Here is a 19870-nt window from a genome sequence, read left to right as displayed (position 1 = left end):
ATATGACGTCCAATTCTGTTATCAGTACACTATAAATGCAATAATATCTCAGTTAAAGTTTGGGTACAGTCGATCGATCCGTCATCTTCAGCAGCGAAGTGGGCCGAGAGCCGATGCAAACCTTCGTTCAGCTAGGCTGGCTTCACCGCATGACAACCGGTGCATCGAACGGTGGTTTATGGGGGTTTAACATCCCAAAGCGACTCAGGCTATGAGGGACGCCGTAGTGAAGGGCTCCGGAAATTTCGACCACCTGGGGTTCTTTTACGTGCACTGACGAACGGTGTCTTTCCTGAACGACAGCAGTGTCGCATTGAAAAAAAAGCATGCCAAACTGAAGGCCACTGTCATGCACACCCGAAGTTCACCTCGTCGCGCGGCTTTATGGCGCTAGCGCTGCTAGGAGGTACCAAAGGCCGTGCAGCCGAACCCGGCTCTGTGCGTGAAAAGTGATTGCGAAGTGAAAAGTTTGGTAAATGCTAACACTGCTGTGCTTTTGCATAGAATTTTCAAGGGGATATTCGGACGGTTTGATATAAGCGATAATTCGGCATATCAAGTTCTATATATATGGGATTAACTGTATTTTATTTTTTTTTATACCTGTATTACCTTTGGAGGAATTGCAGGCTGGAGGTTGCAACGCGAACAACAAGTGTTGTTACAAACATTTCAAACACAACAAAAACATGGTAAAATGCATCATGGGGTTCAATGTGAATATCAGGTGCCAGAAAGTTCCAGTTGTGAGCTTGCTGGATAAAAAAAAAAAAGAGGCGAATGAAACCTTGCCTCGCATTTTATATGAATGCGGTTCGATATATTTCCTAATATGGTTTAAATTTTTCAAATCATAATAGCGCTTTGAAATGTATAGTTAATTATTTGCATTGTTAGCCCTAATTAATTAAATTATAGGGCACAATTTTGTAAATACTCTGGCTTTTTAAAGCTTGGCTCAACTTATATGAAAAGTCGTATGTGTGCGTGCATGCTTGCATGTATGCATGTGTGAATGCGTGGGTGCATACAACAAGTATGTAGCTGTCTTTTCAATATACAGACAATTGTTTGAGCTTTTTTCATAACTCCTTAACGTTTTGTCAACAAGAGGCAAAAAGCTATATGTGTGTATGTGTGGAATTTCTGTTTCCATCTGTTCTTTCTGTTCATCCACTATTTAAGAACTATTATTAAAAGCAGAATTCACATTCTATAATTACAAGCACTGTAAACCCCAAAAAGCTTGCATTTGATTAATAGCAGTTGGTCTGTGAACATTTTTTTATTAATGGTTTGGCATACTGAATTTATGGACCCTCCTTTGACCCCGACAGTAATTTGTGTGCAGCATGATGTTTGTCAAAACGAACAAAACTAAAGAATCCTTGTTTATCATGGCTTAACTTTATAGTGGAATGTCAAATGTCTTCAGGCTTAAGGGTTTGCTTTTCAGCCAGGTAGTGGAGCATTCGAGGCCTTATCATCAACTGTAAACTTCTGTAATACAAAAAGAACCATTGCCCTAGCCTTTCAAAGTCCTTTGTCTGTAAGGGTGCCATGAGTACTCCACTGTGCGTCTTCAAAGCAGACTGTGTAAACAGTCTTTTGGTCAGGACTGTACCTACTTGCATCTATTGCATAAAATTGTGATGCCACCTCTCTGATGTGTTTGTTAATGTGTTTGTCAGGGTTAATTAAAGAAGGGGAGGGCCAGAGGCATTAGTAGTATCAAAAGGGTGTATGTGTTCCTTTCTACTTTTTCTCTTCTTTCTGCCTTTTTGCTACCAGAACGCGTTGCTTGGTGCACGTGTGGACCCCAGACTGGAGGTCCTTGCTGCCCGTGTCCATCGTGCATTCCACCAGCTGAGAGGGAGGCCTTGGAGCAGGAGAAAAACACGGTGGTGACATCCAAGTCACTAATCGATGTCTGGGCATGGGGCCCCCAGCCTTGTGAGCTATCCACTTTGTTGATGTGTGTGCAAATGTAGACCTATTAAGGAGCAAACTAGGTAGAGGGAAATAACAGGTTATTTAAAATTTTTCTGTTGTTAGCTGAAGTGTCAGAGGTACATAGTCAGGGTCCAAGTAGTATAAGCTTCATAAGTAGATTTCTCGAACATCGTTCCACGTGGCTCTGTAAGTTGTAATAGCAGAGCAAGTTTGCGTCTTTTTGTTTTTATCTCTTTTGAATGGGATGATTTTAAAGATAAAATTTTTCCTTGCTGGTTTGAATTATGCACTGCAAAATTTGCTGGCTTTTGTCCAAAAGCTGCGCTAGTTAAACTTTCCTCATCAAAATATTGCTGCATAGTGGTGACTGCAGGCCGTTGAGAAGAAAGGCTGGCAGACTTACGTCAAGCTTAAGCACTGCCTATTGGGTGATGTGCCTGCAAACAAAAACAACTCAGCAACAGTGATAACTGGAAATGCGCTCAGCAGTCGACGAAGACCAGAATCACCGCCACTCGTGCCCACGCTCAATTTAAAGCAGACATACTTTCGAGATAAGGTGCAAAAAGCGCCTACAACAATCTTGAACATCTTAGAAGTACCATATTTTCGAATCTACTACAAGTTGCACTTATGTATAAGTCGTAACCCCCCGCAAATGGCAGTTTTTCTAAGAAAATCACACATAGGTTGCACCGATGTAAAAAATGCACCTGTTCTTTTGGCAAGCGCTATAGAAATATGTAGAAGATCCCTTCGTAAGTGAATGCGATGAAAATGTACGCCGCTTGCAGCCACTGTCATGCTTAGGAAATCCTCGAGCTCTGGCCAGTGAGCTTTCTTCCTGCAGTCTGTTTTCTTTTTTGGCTTCATCAACTGTAGCACACTTGCGGCTTTGCACCAGTCCCAAATTTTTTTATCGCTCACGTTGAACTGCCTCCCTTCCGTTCAGTTCCCATTCTCCAGAGCATATTCAAAGGCACGTAACCTAAATTTTTGCATCAAAGCTCCTTTGCTTTGCATGTGGCATTTTGTTAGAATTGCGTACATTCATGTTAGAATTACGCACAACATGCGAAAAGCATGCGGCAGTGAGTGTGGTAACGACTGTGTGGTGGACGGTACCGATGCCAAAATAGAAATTTGCGAGGCTACTTGAAACATTACTTGAAATTTAATTTTGAATGTTCCCAGCTTTGGCTGCTGTTCATACACTGAGTCATTGGTGCCTATGGACAGTGTGGCCACTTTCTTCCGCATCTTCTTTGGCTCTTGATATGAAAGGTTGTCCGGGGTACTTTTTTTTCTTTTGTAATGTCTTTCACTGGATGTTGTTTTACTGTATCTGTTGATGTATTCGAGCAGTTTAGTTTATTTTGGTGGGTGACTGTTGTTGCAGCTCTCGATCAGCTTCGGACATGCCTCAAGACCTTGGTTTCCGAGCAGCATCAGCTTTGCTGGGAAGCAGCTACATCCACTCTGTCCTCAATGAGGCTGAAACAACAGCTGGCAGTGGTGATGCGGTACTACACTGCACTGGTGCGCCGTCGTAAGCCACCTCGCATCGACTCTGCAGCGTCTTGCAGTGTCTCTCAGAGCCCTGATACTCGAGGGTAGGCCTCACATTTTATTGCCTTATTGTCGTTGTCATCATAGTGCTTGCTTATCTGCTTTTCCTGAAGGAAAAATGTGAATGATTGTACCAGTTGCAATGGACTATGAAGCCATATAAGATGAATGGCTATCTTTTTCTTGTGATGGAAAAAAAAATTGTTATGTAGTATCTTATTTGCTCCCATACTTGCAACAGTGGTCAGTGGCTGTTACGCTGGCTACAAAGTTTTTCTCTTCAGGGATGTTAATGTTTTAGCAAAATTGGAAAACACTTGCGGCAAAGTAGAGTTTCATGGCTTTAAAAATTATGGGGGCACCTAAGCAATTCTTTCAAAGTGTTAATGCGAGAGCAAGTGTAACTGGCTTACTGGGACAGTTGGCACTTCAATCACGCTTTGAGTAGGTGGACATCGACTTACATATCCAGGCAGTTATTGATTTTGAGGAAAGGAAAAGCACATAACTGGCTCCCTGGGTCAGTGCACATCTCACTTGCGCTTTGAGGTATGTGGTGGTGGTGGCCTGTTGCTCCAGGAGGGTGTTTCAGTCAAGGGTTTCTGATGATGACGTGTAGAAAATCTTCCATGTTTTAGACCTTTTTTATTAAATGTAAAGCTCATGTAATAATTGTGCTTACCAGCCCATGGCTTTCCTCTTCATTCACAAACTTTACTGCCATTCCCAACCAGTACTCACTTTTCTGCCATTTCACAAGAATGCCTCTCATTTATGCAGAACGAAGCTCCAGTCAGAGCAGCCGATGCAAGCCCTGGCCCGTGTGGGTTCTCGAGCAGCACTCAGCTTTGCCTTTGCCTTCTTGAAGCGGGCCTGGCGCTCTGGGGAGGACTCTGAGCTCTGTGGGGAGCTGCTGCGGGAGTCGCTTGAAGCCCTCCGAGCCATGCCCGAGGCCACTCTGTTCCACCAGGAGGCCATCTCCTCTGTCTGGCTGGAAGTGGTCGAGCACGCGGATAAGTTCCTGCGCTCAGTCGTCTTAGGGTATGACACTTGATAGAAAGCTGTCCTTGTTTGTGCCCCATTTGTGTGCATCTTGAATGCAGTGAAACAGGCAGGAATTGGCCAGGGAAAGGACTTCAGTGTATTTTTGTTCTTCAACAAGCAGCTGCTAATCTCTGACATTTGGCATAGAAAAGTTGGCCGGGAGTTATGCTTCTTGGTAATGCGGTTATTGAGTGCAGCTGCTGTGGTATTTGAACCATAGGCGACTGCATATAGAACACACAGTGCGAAACGGAACTGGCTCTGGGTTTCGGTTTGGGCAGCACGCATAGCGATCCACCGACGTTGAGCCTTGCCTCGCATGAACGGATAGCGCACGTACTACTCTAGTGCCGTCTCTGAGCGAACGGCAGCCACAGTTGGCACTGCTCGTGACGTGCTCGCTGCATACTTTACCGAGGAGGTCATCAGTGAGCATATGACGGTGCGTGGTTCTCTGGTGCCGCAGGTCGCCATCGTGCAACATGCCTTCATGCTACAGTCGTACCCTCCTCCTTCACTGTCCTCCTCGCGCTCTGTGCTTGGTTGCACTGACAGCGAGGCGTGCCGCTCAACCCGGGATGGGTACCTAACAGCTGCGCTCTAAATTGATTGCATTGTACTCACAGCACTACTTGACTGGCCACGCTTTCGTGTTTGAGTTCTCCAGTTTTAATCTGCCCCTTTGAAGAGCCATTGTTATTTTATTACGCATGTTGTGGCAAACAATCCTTAGTACAGTGCATGTGTATTTTTTTTTTTATACCCTGTCCACATATGGTGAAGAAGCCAATTTGCATATGATCTGTCAGTGTTGCTACCACTGCAAAGTTGTTGCAGTACAAGTTACTGTTGGCTCCAAAGGTTTATGGGACGCTGGGGTGCAGAAAATATTTATTTTGGCACTCTCATACAAACCTAGGTGCCTGAAATATCTGCACTTATTAAGTGACGTGTGTGCTACATCTGCAGGTATCAGTGCCATGTGACTTGGTGTCGAGGCAATGCCACAATGAACTTGACCTTGAGCTCATGCATCCCATAAACTTCTGTTCTGTTGCCAGTGTACTTCTGTGCACACTCTGTGGAGCATGCTGATGGAAAAGCAGCCAAGTCCTTCTTTGGCTTCTAGGTACACATGGTTTTTCAACAAAAATATTTCTATTTCACTTTTGTTCACTTGCACCGATAGTCTGGCATTGCAGTTCAAAAGTTCAGTATGTCACCATGAAAAGACTTCAGCTGTGCTTCATGACTTTAATTAGCTTCGTTGAAGAACGATAGGTTAGTGTCACATGATGGTAGGTATGTCATTTTTACTGAAAACAAAAGCTTCCATAAGCCAGAAAATTGAGTAAAAGTGAAGTCCACATGGTGCCGCCACGTGTGGATGCGTACAGCTGCGGCCGGTGGCATATTTATGCACTTTCTTGAGAAGCACTATTTCGCCGTCAATGGGCAGTGGCCGTCGAAATGTGAAGAAAGCAGTGCAGTGAACGTAGCTAAGAACGCGCAGAATCTCATTATTAAAAAATTGCAAAATGAATGACAGAGAGAAAGGCTACACGTAAAAACAAGCACTAAATCTTTCACCTAGCACTTCGTACGCTCTGGCTGCATGTGGCTGTTGTGATGTTCAGAAGTGCAAGCTCTTAATGATATCCATGCTCTTGTGCTTGCTAGGCAGCTGGTGAAGCAGTTTTGTTCTCACTTAAGTCATCGAATCGGCTACCTTATGCAGGCTGCGGGTGTTGTGAAATTGCCCTGTGCCTCTCTCTATCTCTCTTTTTTTCAGTATGCGTTTCTGCGAACGCACATGCATGCACATTGCTGCCGTGTGAAGCGCGATGTGAGTGCATGGTCTTCCATGTTTTCTGTGCAGTGGAAAGGCAGGGATTCTTTGAAAAATGCTTAAGAATATCTGAGAAGTGCCACATGCGCGCACCATCACCTCTCAGCTCATTCAGGGAAAAAGTATCCCATTGCCGGTCATCATGCATGACATGTGAGGCATCAGTATGCAAGGCTTAATTTTAGCGCCTTTCATTTGAGTGCCCGTTATCTACGGCAAAACGGTAACATGCAGGTGTGATATGCAGCTAAATGGACATTAATGCTACTCGCACTTCTGTGTGAAAGACGTTCAGCTAGCCTGTGTGTGTTCGCCAAGATTATTATGCATGCATTCCCTGCTGACAGAGGCAGTAGACTACAGTTGGGCAGAACAAACCCCGATTATTTTCCGCTTACAGCCCACACAAAGCAATACACGAACGTAGAAATTGTAGCGACCACAGCAGAGGCAATCTCGAGGATCGTCTGCAATCATACTTACTACGTAGTTAACCAACAAACGCTATAATCGATAGCACAGTGTGCCGTTTGGTGAGTAAATGTGTGTGCAGTTTTTCACTGAGACATATTGGTGAATTACATACATTAGAACTCGTCTGTTGCTCTCATATTCTGAGGATCCCTCGAATCTTACATGTACACTTCATGACAACGCACAACACACCAAAGGCCATTAACTCGTGTTGTCTTTGCCAATGTGTGCATGTGTGAGTGCAATCAACAGTTTGTTCTGCAGTCTGCGGCTGCCCTCGATAACTTCCCATGGTTTCTTTTTCATCCACGGAGCCTTTTTCTATCGTACACATGTGTTGCAGTGAGACGTAGGCAGTCGCAGTGCAGTGGAGAGCATCTGCCTTTTGGGTGGGTGGGGGGGGGGGGGGGGGGGGGGGGGGGTGCAGTGGGGGTTGGCAGAGGCGGCCTGCACTTGCAAAACTTGCCTCCGTGACGGCTGACTTTTGGTTTCCGGGACTTGTTTGCAGTCTTTGGATCTAGCGCCTTTGATTGGTCAGAGAGCTGCTTTGCAAAGGCGTCAATAAAATGATGTCACTGCACATTTTTCGCAAGCGGTTTGATTGTGGAAGCATTTCGGGGCTTTCATTTGCAATTTTCTCAGCAATGCAGCCACCTTTCTGCACAGAAAAAAACAAAACATCGGTAGTGATTCCGACGGATAATCTATTCGCCTTGTTTAATTTGATATTTTCCTTTAGTGTCCCTTCAATGCTGGTGTCTTTAAGCTGTTCGCAGTGCATGCATGTTGGCTGCCTGGCCTAATGCAGGGACATCAATGTCGGGGTGGGACACTCCCGTGGCTGTAGCCAGGTGCCCGTGCCTGACCAGCAGCTGGCTCTGTCGCTCCTGTTGGAGCTGTGCATACAGCAGGGTACTTTGGGCCGATTGCTCAGCGGTGTCCTGCTGCTCCTGCAGCTGTGGGACAGCGGCAAGTATGAGCTGGACAATAGGTAAGCTTGCGCATGCCATCTGCCAGAATCCCAGTCTTGTTAAGGCCGTGTTACTTGCTGCTACATGCCTTTTGCTTGCTTGCTATATGTACCCAAAACCCGCTGTTGTGTGTTAGCGGTTATGGTGTTCGGAGGCAAGGCAGGACACACCCAACATCCCCTGCTGTTGCTACACGTGCTCTGTCCACCTCTCCTCAGAGGGTGAGGCAAAAGAGAGTGTGGTGCCGCAACAAGGGGAGAACGCCATACCATAGGACAGCGAAAACGAGAGGGAAGCACCACACTGTAGAGAAATGGTACGAGGGACGAAGCATCTGACATCTGTGGAACAGAGCAGCAGGAAGGAGTGCCAGCTGTAGCACAGCATGCAGTGTGTGGGTTTGCAGCTAATAATGCGGCGGGGTGAGAGAGAATGAGGTGCCACAGCACAACACAAGGGGCACTGCATAACAGCTGTTGCTGGGTTCTTGCATTAGGCAGCGTAGTGTAAATTTATGTTAGTTTTTTATTTTCTTTCTTTCATTAGACTAATTGACAAAGTTGCTACATTTAATGATTGGGGGGAAGAGGGTCTTAGAAAAAAATTTTTGTTAATGAGGTCACAATTATGAAATCTTCAGAGAGCATGTACTTTTGCATGCTAATTCTAAATATGTTATTTAATTTCATGTACAACAATTCCTTGAGCACTTATGCAATATGTTATGCAACTTTTTGTGGGGACCTTTCAAGAAATTCTACTGCAGGGAACTTGCTAGAATGCATGCCATTAGTTTCTCTTGATATTAAGCTATGCAGTCTAGGTAAAATTATCATCCTATCTGTCACAAAAGTTGAGTTATAGGATTTTGAAGTTGTCACTTCAGAAACAGCAATACAAATTTTTCTTCCCATTTGTGAAATACCAAGTTCACAACCCTGTAGCTCAACTTTTATGATAGGCAGGATAATAATTTTACCCTTATTTCATAGCTTAATGTCAAGACAAGCCGACGGGATACATTCTAGCAAGTTCCCCGCAGTAGAATTTCTTAAAAACTCCAAAAAAAAAAAAGTTACATAACATATTGCATTAAGCACGCAAGGACTTGTTGTACATTAATTTAAATTACATATTTGGAATCAGCAAGCAAAAATACATGTTCCCTAAAGATTTCATAATTGTGACTTCATTAATAAAAATTTTTTTCTAAGACCAGCTTCCCCCCTTAACTGACAGCAGCTTATGAAATTGATGTGCCGGGAAGTCGCAGCTCATACATTCCAAACAAGGGAAATAAACGTCACCTGCAAGCCACTGTGCAGTGATGCGGTTCCGCTTCGTGAGAGGGTGTAGATGTTCTCTGCCAGCACTGCACCTGCATGTGGTTCACTTGAAAGTTTTTTTTTCTCTCTCTGTAGTCAGGATGACAATTCCTTACTCCATTCCTTGATGTCACAAAAAAGCAATGGCATGTATTTTAGCAAGTTACTTGCAGCAAAATTTCTTGAAAGCTCTCTCTAAAAAACTTGCATACTAACTTGCATAGTGTTCGAGGAACTATTCTACATGAAATTAAATGACATTTGGAATCGGCACACAAAAATACTTTTCCAATATTGATTTCATAATTGTGATTACATTAACAATTTTTTTTTTTTTTTCAAGACCCAGCACGCTTCTTAAAAGAGTTTCAAAAGAAACACACCATAGGTCAATTCAGAATGTGCAGCAAATCATGTGTATTTAGAATAAACGCGGTTTGGCCTGTGGCCAGCCCAATTCTCTGTGTCTGGCAATGTAAGCTCTCACAGCAGTTACCTTTGTTGTAGACCTTTGTCTGGCATGCGTGTTGTCTGACATTGTGTGCATGCCTCAGTCTGTAATCTACAAAGGTTAAGGCTACACATCTGTTTGAAGGAAAAGTACAACATAATGGAGGCGAAACTTTGTGTATATGTGTTCCACATTTTTTAAGGACAGCATCGTGATCTAGCTGTGTGTCCAAGGTTAGTGGATAAGTGCTTACCTTTAACATTTTATGTGTGCCCTTCACCTGCTGCTGGCATTTCAGGACTGTTTCTCATGGCACAAGTGTGCCTCTGGTGATGCTCCTGCAGCGATTTCAAAGCATCAGCTGTTCCAGGCAGAAGTTGGTGGAGAGGTGTTCATATGAAAACGTAAGTGTATTGGCTTTTTATGTTTGTTGTTGAGTTCGTGACAGTGCTTGGTCTTGTCCATTTTGTTCTCGCACAAAATGTAGGCTCTATTGCCTATTTGACTTGCTTCTTGACAAGAGTAAACTTAATGCTGCTAGAGGTTTATGCATTGTAATCAAACAGTAAGAATTGCGTGGCAAGAATTGAGTGACCTCCATGTTGAGACTAGGTGTATCTGCAGTGAGGGCTATCTATTAGAAAATTTTCAGTGTCATTAGCAGCAGTTGAGTAGCTAATAGTTTTCTTTTTATCTACTTTCCAGGGCGACATTCCTTTGGTTAACCCGACAGAGTGCTTTCTCAGCTTCCTGACTTTGCCTGATGACGACTCGCTGTCGGTTGACCTCCAGCAGTGTGCTGTGGTCATCATGTGTCATCTGGACAGACTAGCCAGTTCCTACTTGCCCTCTGTTACTCACCTGAGCCCTGTGAGTAGCTTAAATACTTCTTTGCAATCCTAGGTGTGTTTTCCTGTCTGCTGCTGTGCAACGATATCACTGATGTCTTGTATTTACTCGCACATAGATCGACCTGTTCTTTTTTTCAAAAATTGTGCTCTCCAAACTTGGGGGTGGTCTACCATTATGTGAATAATGGCTGGGGCAAGGCATATTGACCAGAATGCGAGTAAAGATGGAGTTGAATCATGCATGCAAAAGCACTGAAATTGTTGACAGCAATTGTTTATTTTTGTGTACCTTGAAAAACAATTGCTGAACTACACCTACCTGCATGCAGCTGTTTTCATCGTTCCTTTCTATGCTTTCTCTTCAGTGTGGTAAAGAATTTTTGTCAAGCATATTCTCAACCACATTGAATGGGAAATTTTCACTCGATCCTTTCAGGGCATCACTTAGGAAAAAAAAAGGAGCTATGGTGTTAATAAAATGTTAGTATTTATATTAATGATTTATGTTGCCACATATAAGCTGACTCCTAATATCAGTTGACCCCCCTCCCCTCAACTTGCACCTCTCACTGGCCAAAAAAAAAAGTACTTCAAATATAAATCGATGCATACTCCCCCCGCTGTGCTGTGCCGCCACACTCTTTGTTATGTAGTTTCCCGCAGGAAGACATGGAGACATGCGCACAGCTCAAAGCAATAAATGCACAGTGATACATCACAAAGACAGCATTCAGAGGTAAATGAACGTCAAAGCAGCCAACGGTTTGGTAGTTACGGATTATGGTGGGACGCATGCTCTGCAGATTAAAGCTTGCTCATGCAACCGTCTTGTCCGGAAAGGCAACCCAGTATGAGAGAGCTGCGTAAACAGAGCACAATTCGACATTTTTTAGCGAAACGAATCAATGTTTTTTTTTTTGGACGCATGGAGCTCCAGGCATCTTGCTCGGAGCGGACACTGGCACCGGGCATGTACCACCCATGGCTAAGACAAAACTGTGTGAAACATCACCTATAGGTTGGCTCCACGTTAAGTTCGATCCCCCAGCTTCATAGGGTTGTGTATGTAAAAAAAGGTCGGCTTACACGTGGCAGTATACAGTACATCTTGCTTGTTTTCTCAATAGACTTTTGACCTTGCTGTGGTGGCGACTTTTTTCCTTTGGCAGTCACATTCTTTTTTAAGCTTTTTTCCTCACTTACACTTCTTTTCTTTCCTAATTCCAGAAGCGTGGGGCCACTCCCAGGCAAGAAGTGCTGGCTATGAGCTGGCAGTCGTGGGATGTGTCTGAGCCAGTGGTGCTCAATGACCTTGCAGAGCTCTCGGTCAAGCAGATCTGTTGCCTGAGCACGGGCTTGGTTGCTCTGAGCAACTCGGGGAAGGTTTTTGTCCTGCGTCAAGATGAGTCTGTAAGCTGCCTGCTTTGTTATTTTTTGTCATTTCATATTCTCCTCCTTCAGTTAATTTTTTGTTATAATGCAAGCACCAGGCTGGTGCAAGGTGACATATGAAATGATATGTGTGGCATTTGCATTTATTGATACTGCAGTCTCATTCTTGAGATTTTAGCAGGCAGAGAGAAGAAATATATAAACAGGAGCATAATGGCAAAAGTGAAAACTAAACATGCTAGTTGAAGCAAGGAGGAAAGTTAAAGGTAATAAAATACCATAAAACACAAGCAATAAAAAGTATAAAAGCATAAATACAAAATAATGAGGTACAAAGAGTGCAAAGTAAACACAAGATAAAGCATGGAAAGGGGCTGGGGGCAAAGAAATTAAATGTCACTGCAGCTGTGCCCCAGTCGTTTGAGTATCTGCCTCTCATTAGGTAGGTGCGGGGTTCGATCCCCAGGACTGTTTGGTACCCACTGGTGATAAAGCGGGTACAAGCTTTCTTCTGGCCTGATGCACAGCTTATCTGGGGTCAAATGGTTGAAGAATGAGGCTTGGACCTCAGCTTTGTGTAATCAAAAATACCACGTGCTATTGTACTCTTTGGCCACTGATGCCCTTGCACCATAAAAAGTCATTATCATCAAGGAAATAAGTGTCAGGTTTGACTGCTAAATGACGTTGTTAGCAGTGTTATTCCAGTCAGTGATATTGATCTGGAAAATAAAAGTAGTACTTGAAGCAGCTATAAAAGAAACTCTTCCTTGAAATTTCTGATGCTGACTTTAAAGATTTTTTTTCCGTAAGTAACTTTGGAGAGCAGCATATCGATCGAGGGTGCACACAAGCCTGGAAATAGCACCATGTCACATTGGCTTATGTGACCCATGGCTGGAAAATGCTAACAGCAGGAGCCTTTTATGTGTAGGCGTTCCATGATGCTGTTGCACATTTGTAGTGGTTAGGTTTTATTAAAATAATGTGGCTGAAATGAAAGCATGCTGCTACCCTTTGACTCTGTTATTGCCGTTGCGTCTTCAGACTTAAGGGGACCATAAAGGGATATTTACTGACGATAAGAAAAGAGTTTGAGCATTGGTATTCCGTCACTCTTTGCCCCACTGTAAAAATTAAAAAAAAGCTATAAAGAAAACAGGCCAGGACTGTACCCCGTCGTGCCCTGTTCTGCCCATGTCACTCGGGCACACCCAATGAGAGGGCTTGCCCGGATTACCCACACTATCTATGTCAAGGGGAAGGGATGGCTAAGTGCACATGGTGGAGTGTTGTCCTAATCAGTTTTGAGCAGCAGTTTTTAAAAATTGTTTACAAATTGTTTACGCACAGATTTTAAATTTTACTCACAAAGACCAGCTCTACAGATTTTGTGCATTAGAACATGACCATTGAAATTATTTCAGTGCCCCTTTAAGGACATAAATTGCAACAGGAGGTGTTCGTTACATTAACAAGAATGATTGAAGGAGGGACGGGGGTCTTAGAGCTATTTTTCTTATTTTTGGGCCAAATATAGTGAAACTTATCAGTCCTGATGAGTTTCTTTGAAATATGAAATATGTAACTACCTCTTCACTATGTCAGTTGGTTCTCAAGATGTTACACATTTCCTTTCTTTGCTTGCAAAGATGATAGAAAAAAAACCTCTCTCAGAAAACTATTATTTACATGTGGCTAGATGATATAAAACACAAGGAACACAATGTTAAAAGTACTTTTCAGATTAAGGCAATATTGGTTATTTTACAGCATGTTGAAGTTCATTGTTCACATGAGTGATTAACAAATGGTCAAAATTAGACTGCACAAAATAATCTGTAAGCACAAATTGAGAAATCTATCCCCAACATTACCTGCTTTAAGTATTTAGCAGACTCTGCAACAAAAAGTATTGACCTATCTGCTTTAGATGCCGAGATATCCTCCACATAAACGTGCAAAGAGTCAAGAATTTGTGTTTTGAGGAAATGAGAAAAAACACAGAGGTGAGTTAGAAATTGGAATTATAAATTTTAATTACTGCTGAAATTTGACCAACAAATAAAGAACATCATATGTAGGCAGAACAAGATTGGCTGTAGATTTTGAATCTTGAGACTGTCATGTTGAGAATGTGTCGTGGTAACATTTTTAAAATTGGTCTCCTCAGTGTGTTTAGTGCTGAGTATTGGGATGTTGGTACTTTTAGGATTCTTATCAGGTTGCTTTTATTTGCACCAGTATAAATTCCTAACTTGGCCACTAGGAATATTTTTCACAAGACTAGTCGCATATAATGGCAGTTCTTGTGCACCGAGTATGAATCGTGTATATGTGCAGGAACTTCATGCCATGGAGGGTTTTGGAGGCCAGGGGGTGGTAGCCATTGCTAGTCACCCACGGGAGGATCGTTTCCTGGCTCTTAACACGGATGGTGACGTCTTCAGCTGCAGCAACATCGCCGGTCTCCTGCAGGATAATGAAACGTTCGTTTTGTTATTTTCTTTAATCTCAACCTATGTCTGGCTGGTTTTCATGGAACAAATTATATTTGTCTAGACTCTTAACGCATGCATGCAGTGTTTTGTGAACTAAAAAGAGAGGCTTTGAATATTTGTGGCTGGGTTTCAAAGACAGTGCTTTGCAGAAGTGTGACCACATACATGCGGAGGCTACACAGACAGGAATGCTGCACTGAAAACTGGCAGCTGCTGTGAGACTTCACAATGTTGCTGCTTTTGATTAAACGGTCTTCTGGCTGCAGAGAAGTGTGTTATATGGTCTTCACCTCAGAAACTCCTGATAGAACAAGCAGTCTTGCCTTCCCTTAACAATTTAGCACAGAGCAGTGTAATTCTACTCTTCGTATGTATTAACTTTAGCCTAACAGTGTGTAAATATACTTTCTTCAGCTCCCTGCTTCAGGAATATGCGGGGGAAGTTTCTACCATGGCCATTCGTAAATCCTGCTTAAGGGGTTACAGCACAGTAAGGGCTGTAAAAATAGCAGTCAGCAGTGTGGAACATCATTGCTGACAAACTAGGTGATGGTACTGTTGCAATGTGCCATGTATTTAAGGCTCTGTAGATGACACAGCACTGCTCATTGCCTTATTGTGTTATGTTTTTTGCTTTTCTGTCTGACCACAACAGGTCCAAGGGAACACCAGTTGTCGTTCGCGTCCTCAGTGGCAAAGGAGTGAAAGGTGTTTCTTGCGGCCGAAAACACTTTGCTGCATTCACGACCAGCGGACAGCTGTACATCTGGGGAAAGGGATGCCGCCCCTGTCTAGACAATGGTAAGTGATTTCCTTGGTGTCCCTGTGGCCCCGGCTTTTATGCCTATTGCTCTCGAGTAGAGTGTTTTGGGAGGTTCTGCATTGATAATTTGTTCGCTCCATAAACAGTACTGCCAACAATGCCAACAGGCCTATGATTGAGGCTAGTCGGATGTTGAATCGGAGAGCGACAACAAGTTTAACTCTTTCCTTACCATGAGAAAACAGGCAGTATCAGTAGTTTGCATTAAAATGCTATTGACTCATAAATTTAAGCAGCTAACGGAGCATTGTTTTTAATGACATAAAGAAATATACAGGATATGTATTGCTTATGAAAAAAACCACAATAATTTACAGAAATATTATACTCAGTCAGAAATTAGACAGTAAAAAAATTTAGAAAGTATGTTTTATGCGTCACTATGTCATGTATTAAAACTTGCAGAACATTTAACGGGGGGGGGGGGGGGGGGGGGTTGAAATAACGAAAAATAGCCAAAAAATTGATTTATTGATAATTGTTGTTTCTGCTTGTATGCCGATTTTTTTATTCTGTCCTGAAATTTCGTTGTTGAAAATGACAGCCAAGTACTTAATAAATTATTTCATGAACCATGGCAGCTATGCATTGCGGGAAAGCACTTGAACAATGTGTGTTTTCCACCATAACAGTTTTCTTCCTAAATACTCAGCGGAACAGAATGTATTGACCTCCAAGTGCTAGCCAAGACATTCTTTGTTTTTCAAATTTGAAAATTCTAAATTTCTTCTAGCAAATTTTTTTGTAACTCTAGGTATGTCAATGAACACTGTATTGCAGATATTTAAAACCAAAATTTGTGCTTTGCAAAAGCAAAAATATAAATTGTCTTGACCTGCAGCACGCCAATAGGAACGCAATGAATGTTAAACCAACATTCTGCCACATTTTAACACTGCAGCCTTTTCACACGATTCAGATGAAAAATATATATTGCAAAAAATTTTCAGGAGATATAACAGTGAAAGAGTACTAGTGATAAATTTATTTCTAATATTTTGAAATAAATTTCCTTTAATACATAAAAAAATTAGAAAATTCTTGCTGAAAGCTGCATTCCACCTTGATGCTAAACTTTAAGTGCAGTAAAAAAAAAAATTAATTTCTCCCACGAGGTGCTTTGAGGTAATCTGCAGTGCAGTGCCAAGGTCGACTCATGGCCGTTTTGCAGAAAACTTGATCCGCTACACTGCCAGTGGCAAGGAATTGTTCAAAACATGCCCAGTACCTTCAGCGAAGCTCAGAGCGCAAGAAAGAGTTCTGCTATCTGAAATCAAGCAGCCATGACCATAAAGAACACATTTTGAACACTGCCTGTATGATTGCTAGAAAAGTAAATGTAATTTGTGCTCTTCCCCTTTTCTGTTTAAAACCTTTGCCTGCTCAAGAAGCAAACGGTTGCAAATAATCGCTCGTCCTGTTCGTAGTGTCTGTGTTTCGTCCATTTTGTTAAAGTTAGTGCTGTCCAATTCAACATCATAACGCCAACAGTCATGGAGTCCATAGCATATAGAGTTTACAGAGAAACACAGAATGTTGTTGAGACTTTCAAATACCTTCAGCCACAAGTGTCCGCATCTTCCATCATGGTGTGCATAACTACTGTGGACTCCATGTAGTTCATACTCTGCTAAGCTTATTTCTTTTACAAGCTAAATAATTTTAGGACATTCATTTAATGCTCTGTAAGCTGAGTGAGGAAACATCTGGTTAATAGACACCATCGATCTTGTGCACATCGGCTACTGTGATGTCTCGCAGTGCCGTGCTGTCTAGCATTCTTTAACATCATGTGGCTATTTGGTTTCTGTCAAAGTGTTCCATTGTGTAACAGGACGAGCGCATAGGGAAGTGAGCAAGAGCAGATAGCTTCAGTACACGAATGAATCAATTTTTCTGGGGTGGCATCGCTCCTGCTTTACAAGAGCAGTAGTGAATTTCAAGCAGGCCTTGCACGTATGCAAAATGCACGAGGCTTGTTAGTGTCTTTAGCAAGTATTGGGCAGATGACCTCACATAATTCGAAAATAGTACTGTGCCTAAAACCCATACTTGAATGGTTGACTGCGCATGTTGTGTGGGATTTCCAGAAGTGTCTTTTGGATTGTCCAATAAATGTTTCCTTTCATGCTCCTTGTAGATTTTGCTGTTCTTGGCTGATTTTTTTTCATTACGATGTAATACAGGCAGTGGCAACAGTGACACCATAGTTGTTGCATAAGTGACTTGCTTGCTGTAAAATTGGTGAACTTCAGAGCAGTCATGACAAACCTTACTCACTGCCATGTAGCCAGTAACTCAACTCATGTAAGTTTTATGAAATTTGAGAAGACAAAAGTCTTTTGAGTTTTTGCTGGCATTGCCCAAGTGCCCAAGGAGATTTGTGAAACAGGGTGGCTGAAGGAAAACTGAAATTTATTGCTGTTTTCTAACACTTCCGTCACTCGGAATTTTTTCTTTCCAGGTGCAAGTAGCGACAGTGAGAGTGTGCCTGTAAAAGCGGCTTCACTGAGAGGCCACAGAGTCGTGGATGTTTCTTGCGGGAGTGGAGAGTACGGAGAAGTAGATGTACTTGTCGTCACTGACGCCGGTATGCTTATGTTCAAATACTACAACTCCTCAGCATTTTGATGGAATGATGCGCTTGTAGTTTCATTAACAAATACTGTTAAGCATGGTTTTATTGGGTTTGAAGAAGATTGTAGTGTAATGGCAGTAGAACCACGCTATGGTAAACTCGCATATAGTAAAGTGAAACTGCACTCCCATCTCGCCTTCCATGGACAACTGTACAGTTTTTTTTTTCGTTTATAGTAAAGCTTTTTTTTTTTACAAGAAACAGCTATAGTAAAGAGCGTCTGGCCATGGTGACGCACTTACCGCAGAATGTTGACATCTCGGCATGCGCAAAGTTGAGAATTGCGAGGCTAACGTTCGGAGGCAAACTGATAGTAGTAGTAAGTGGTTTTATTAGAATAATAATGAAAGAAAGGAAAAGATTTTGCTAGCCCCGGCATCTGCCATCTATAGTGAAGCACCTGAGCTGGGGCAGCGGAAGTAAAAGATAGCAGGCAGAATGGAAAAATGAAATGAAAGAGGTGAGCGGACAGGAAGAGAGGAACAAACTGATACCGAAGTGGATAAAAGGGCGTTTTTTGAGATGGCTTCACCACTAAGCTCAACAGTGTGAGGAGAAGCCAACTTTTCAGTGGCCTTTTTATCGTGAGGCAAAGCGAGCAGTGCGCAAAAAATAAAAAAAACTGGCTATGAACGTAGAAAGAAACCGTGCACTACAGTTGAAGCGCTTCGATGCAAGTGAGGGAAATATATGCGGTATTAGAATGGTGTGATGGCATTCCAAAATAAATATAAAAGACCAGTGATGCATCAAGCTGCATCTGAAACAGTGGGACTGGTTGATGCGTGCACCTGATGGCAGCTGTGGAATGGCGTGAAATTAAAAAAAAACGAAACTGAAACTGTGCGACTTCGTTAAATCTCGGCAATAGGGGACTCCGATGGTCGTTGCGCCTGCCATAGCGAGTACTCCTGGGGTGTGCGGGCACCACTGTTTCATGGAATTCAGGTTCGGAGAGGTCTATTTGGATAATTGCTGGCTGCATGGGTGATGATACCTTGATGCAGTCCCTCATCCAAACTAACCAATGGAATCCCTCCCCATGTCTGAATTAACGAGCGTCCAACTCCACAGAATTACACCGATCAGGACCACATTCCTAGTTCGAATTATTAGAATTTCTGAATTAACAGGAGTCAAATTAACAAGATTTCACTGTAGCCTGGTAGAGCTAACTGCATGGAAGGTCTAATGCCGTACATTATTCAGTGTATTAAATTGGCTGGCAAATGTACATTTGGTACCTGTGTACAGTGCTTTTATATTTTTGTGTTAAATGTCCAAGAGGATATTTTTACACATGTTTGAGATAAGTTGGCTCAACTGTACACTTTTTGACGTGCATATTGTACGAAGGCATAGGGCATTGGTAAGGCATAAAACAAAGAATAAATAAGATTGCTTAGGACCTACACTTTGCTTTAGTGGCTTGAAGATATGAATGCTTTTTCTGTCACTAATCTGGAACTGACTTCACGAGAAATTGGTTATACTCAGCTTTGAATTTTGCAGTTCAAAATCTCGGTTTAATGTCCTGTTTCTTGCAGTATGGTAGTTATTGAATGGTTTGGATTTGTGCCTTTAGATTTCCTTTGTAGCAGACTTAGGCAATATTTATTTCTTTTCTCCTCAAGAAATATCTCTGAATCTGAAGCAGAAAGAATTGTCACTGTGGTCAATTAAAAAAAAAATCAAACATGTTTACAACATTTTTCTTTTTTTAGCTAGTGCTACCTCAACATGTTTCTTTTTGTTACTGCTTAGTAACATGTTGTATAGCTTCTTTATTTTTTAGGGGTAGTATTTGCTCCCTTTTATGGGATAACAAAGCCAGCATTATAGCAACAAGGTGCAAACAAAAATGCATAATAGTCATGCTTGCATAGTTTTATCTTTTTGATATTTCTCTAGGATGGAGTGTACAGTATGAAAGAGTACAGTGCAGAATAATAGGTTTAGCCGATGTAAATATATCAGACAGTTGAAAAACAAATGCCCAACGAAGACATGTAAGAAATCTGTGCTGCAG

General features: G+C 42.4%; 1 protein-coding gene across 1 annotated transcript in view; it reads left to right on the top strand.

Moving 5' to 3' along the window:
* HERC2 (E3 ubiquitin-protein ligase HERC2) overlaps positions 1-19870 on the top strand; it is a 132545-nt gene that overhangs the window by 3030 nt on the left and 109645 nt on the right. Inside the window, exons 4-13 of the mRNA XM_077662361.1 lie at positions 1792-1953; positions 3353-3566; positions 4303-4563; positions 7698-7880; positions 9935-10040; positions 10342-10506; positions 11715-11897; positions 14223-14368; positions 15036-15181; positions 17668-17793. Coding sequence (XP_077518487.1) covers positions 1792-1953; positions 3353-3566; positions 4303-4563; positions 7698-7880; positions 9935-10040; positions 10342-10506; positions 11715-11897; positions 14223-14368; positions 15036-15181; positions 17668-17793 — 1692 coding nt within the window. The remainder of the gene's footprint in view (positions 1-1791; positions 1954-3352; positions 3567-4302; positions 4564-7697; positions 7881-9934; positions 10041-10341; positions 10507-11714; positions 11898-14222; positions 14369-15035; positions 15182-17667; positions 17794-19870) is intronic.

Source organism: Amblyomma americanum, chromosome 4 (assembly GCF_052857255.1).
Source record: "Amblyomma americanum isolate KBUSLIRL-KWMA chromosome 4, ASM5285725v1, whole genome shotgun sequence".
NCBI lineage: Eukaryota > Metazoa > Arthropoda > Arachnida > Ixodida > Ixodidae > Amblyomma > Amblyomma americanum.
Note: the sequence above shows the minus strand (reverse complement) of the source record. Positions and strands in the feature narration are given on the sequence as shown.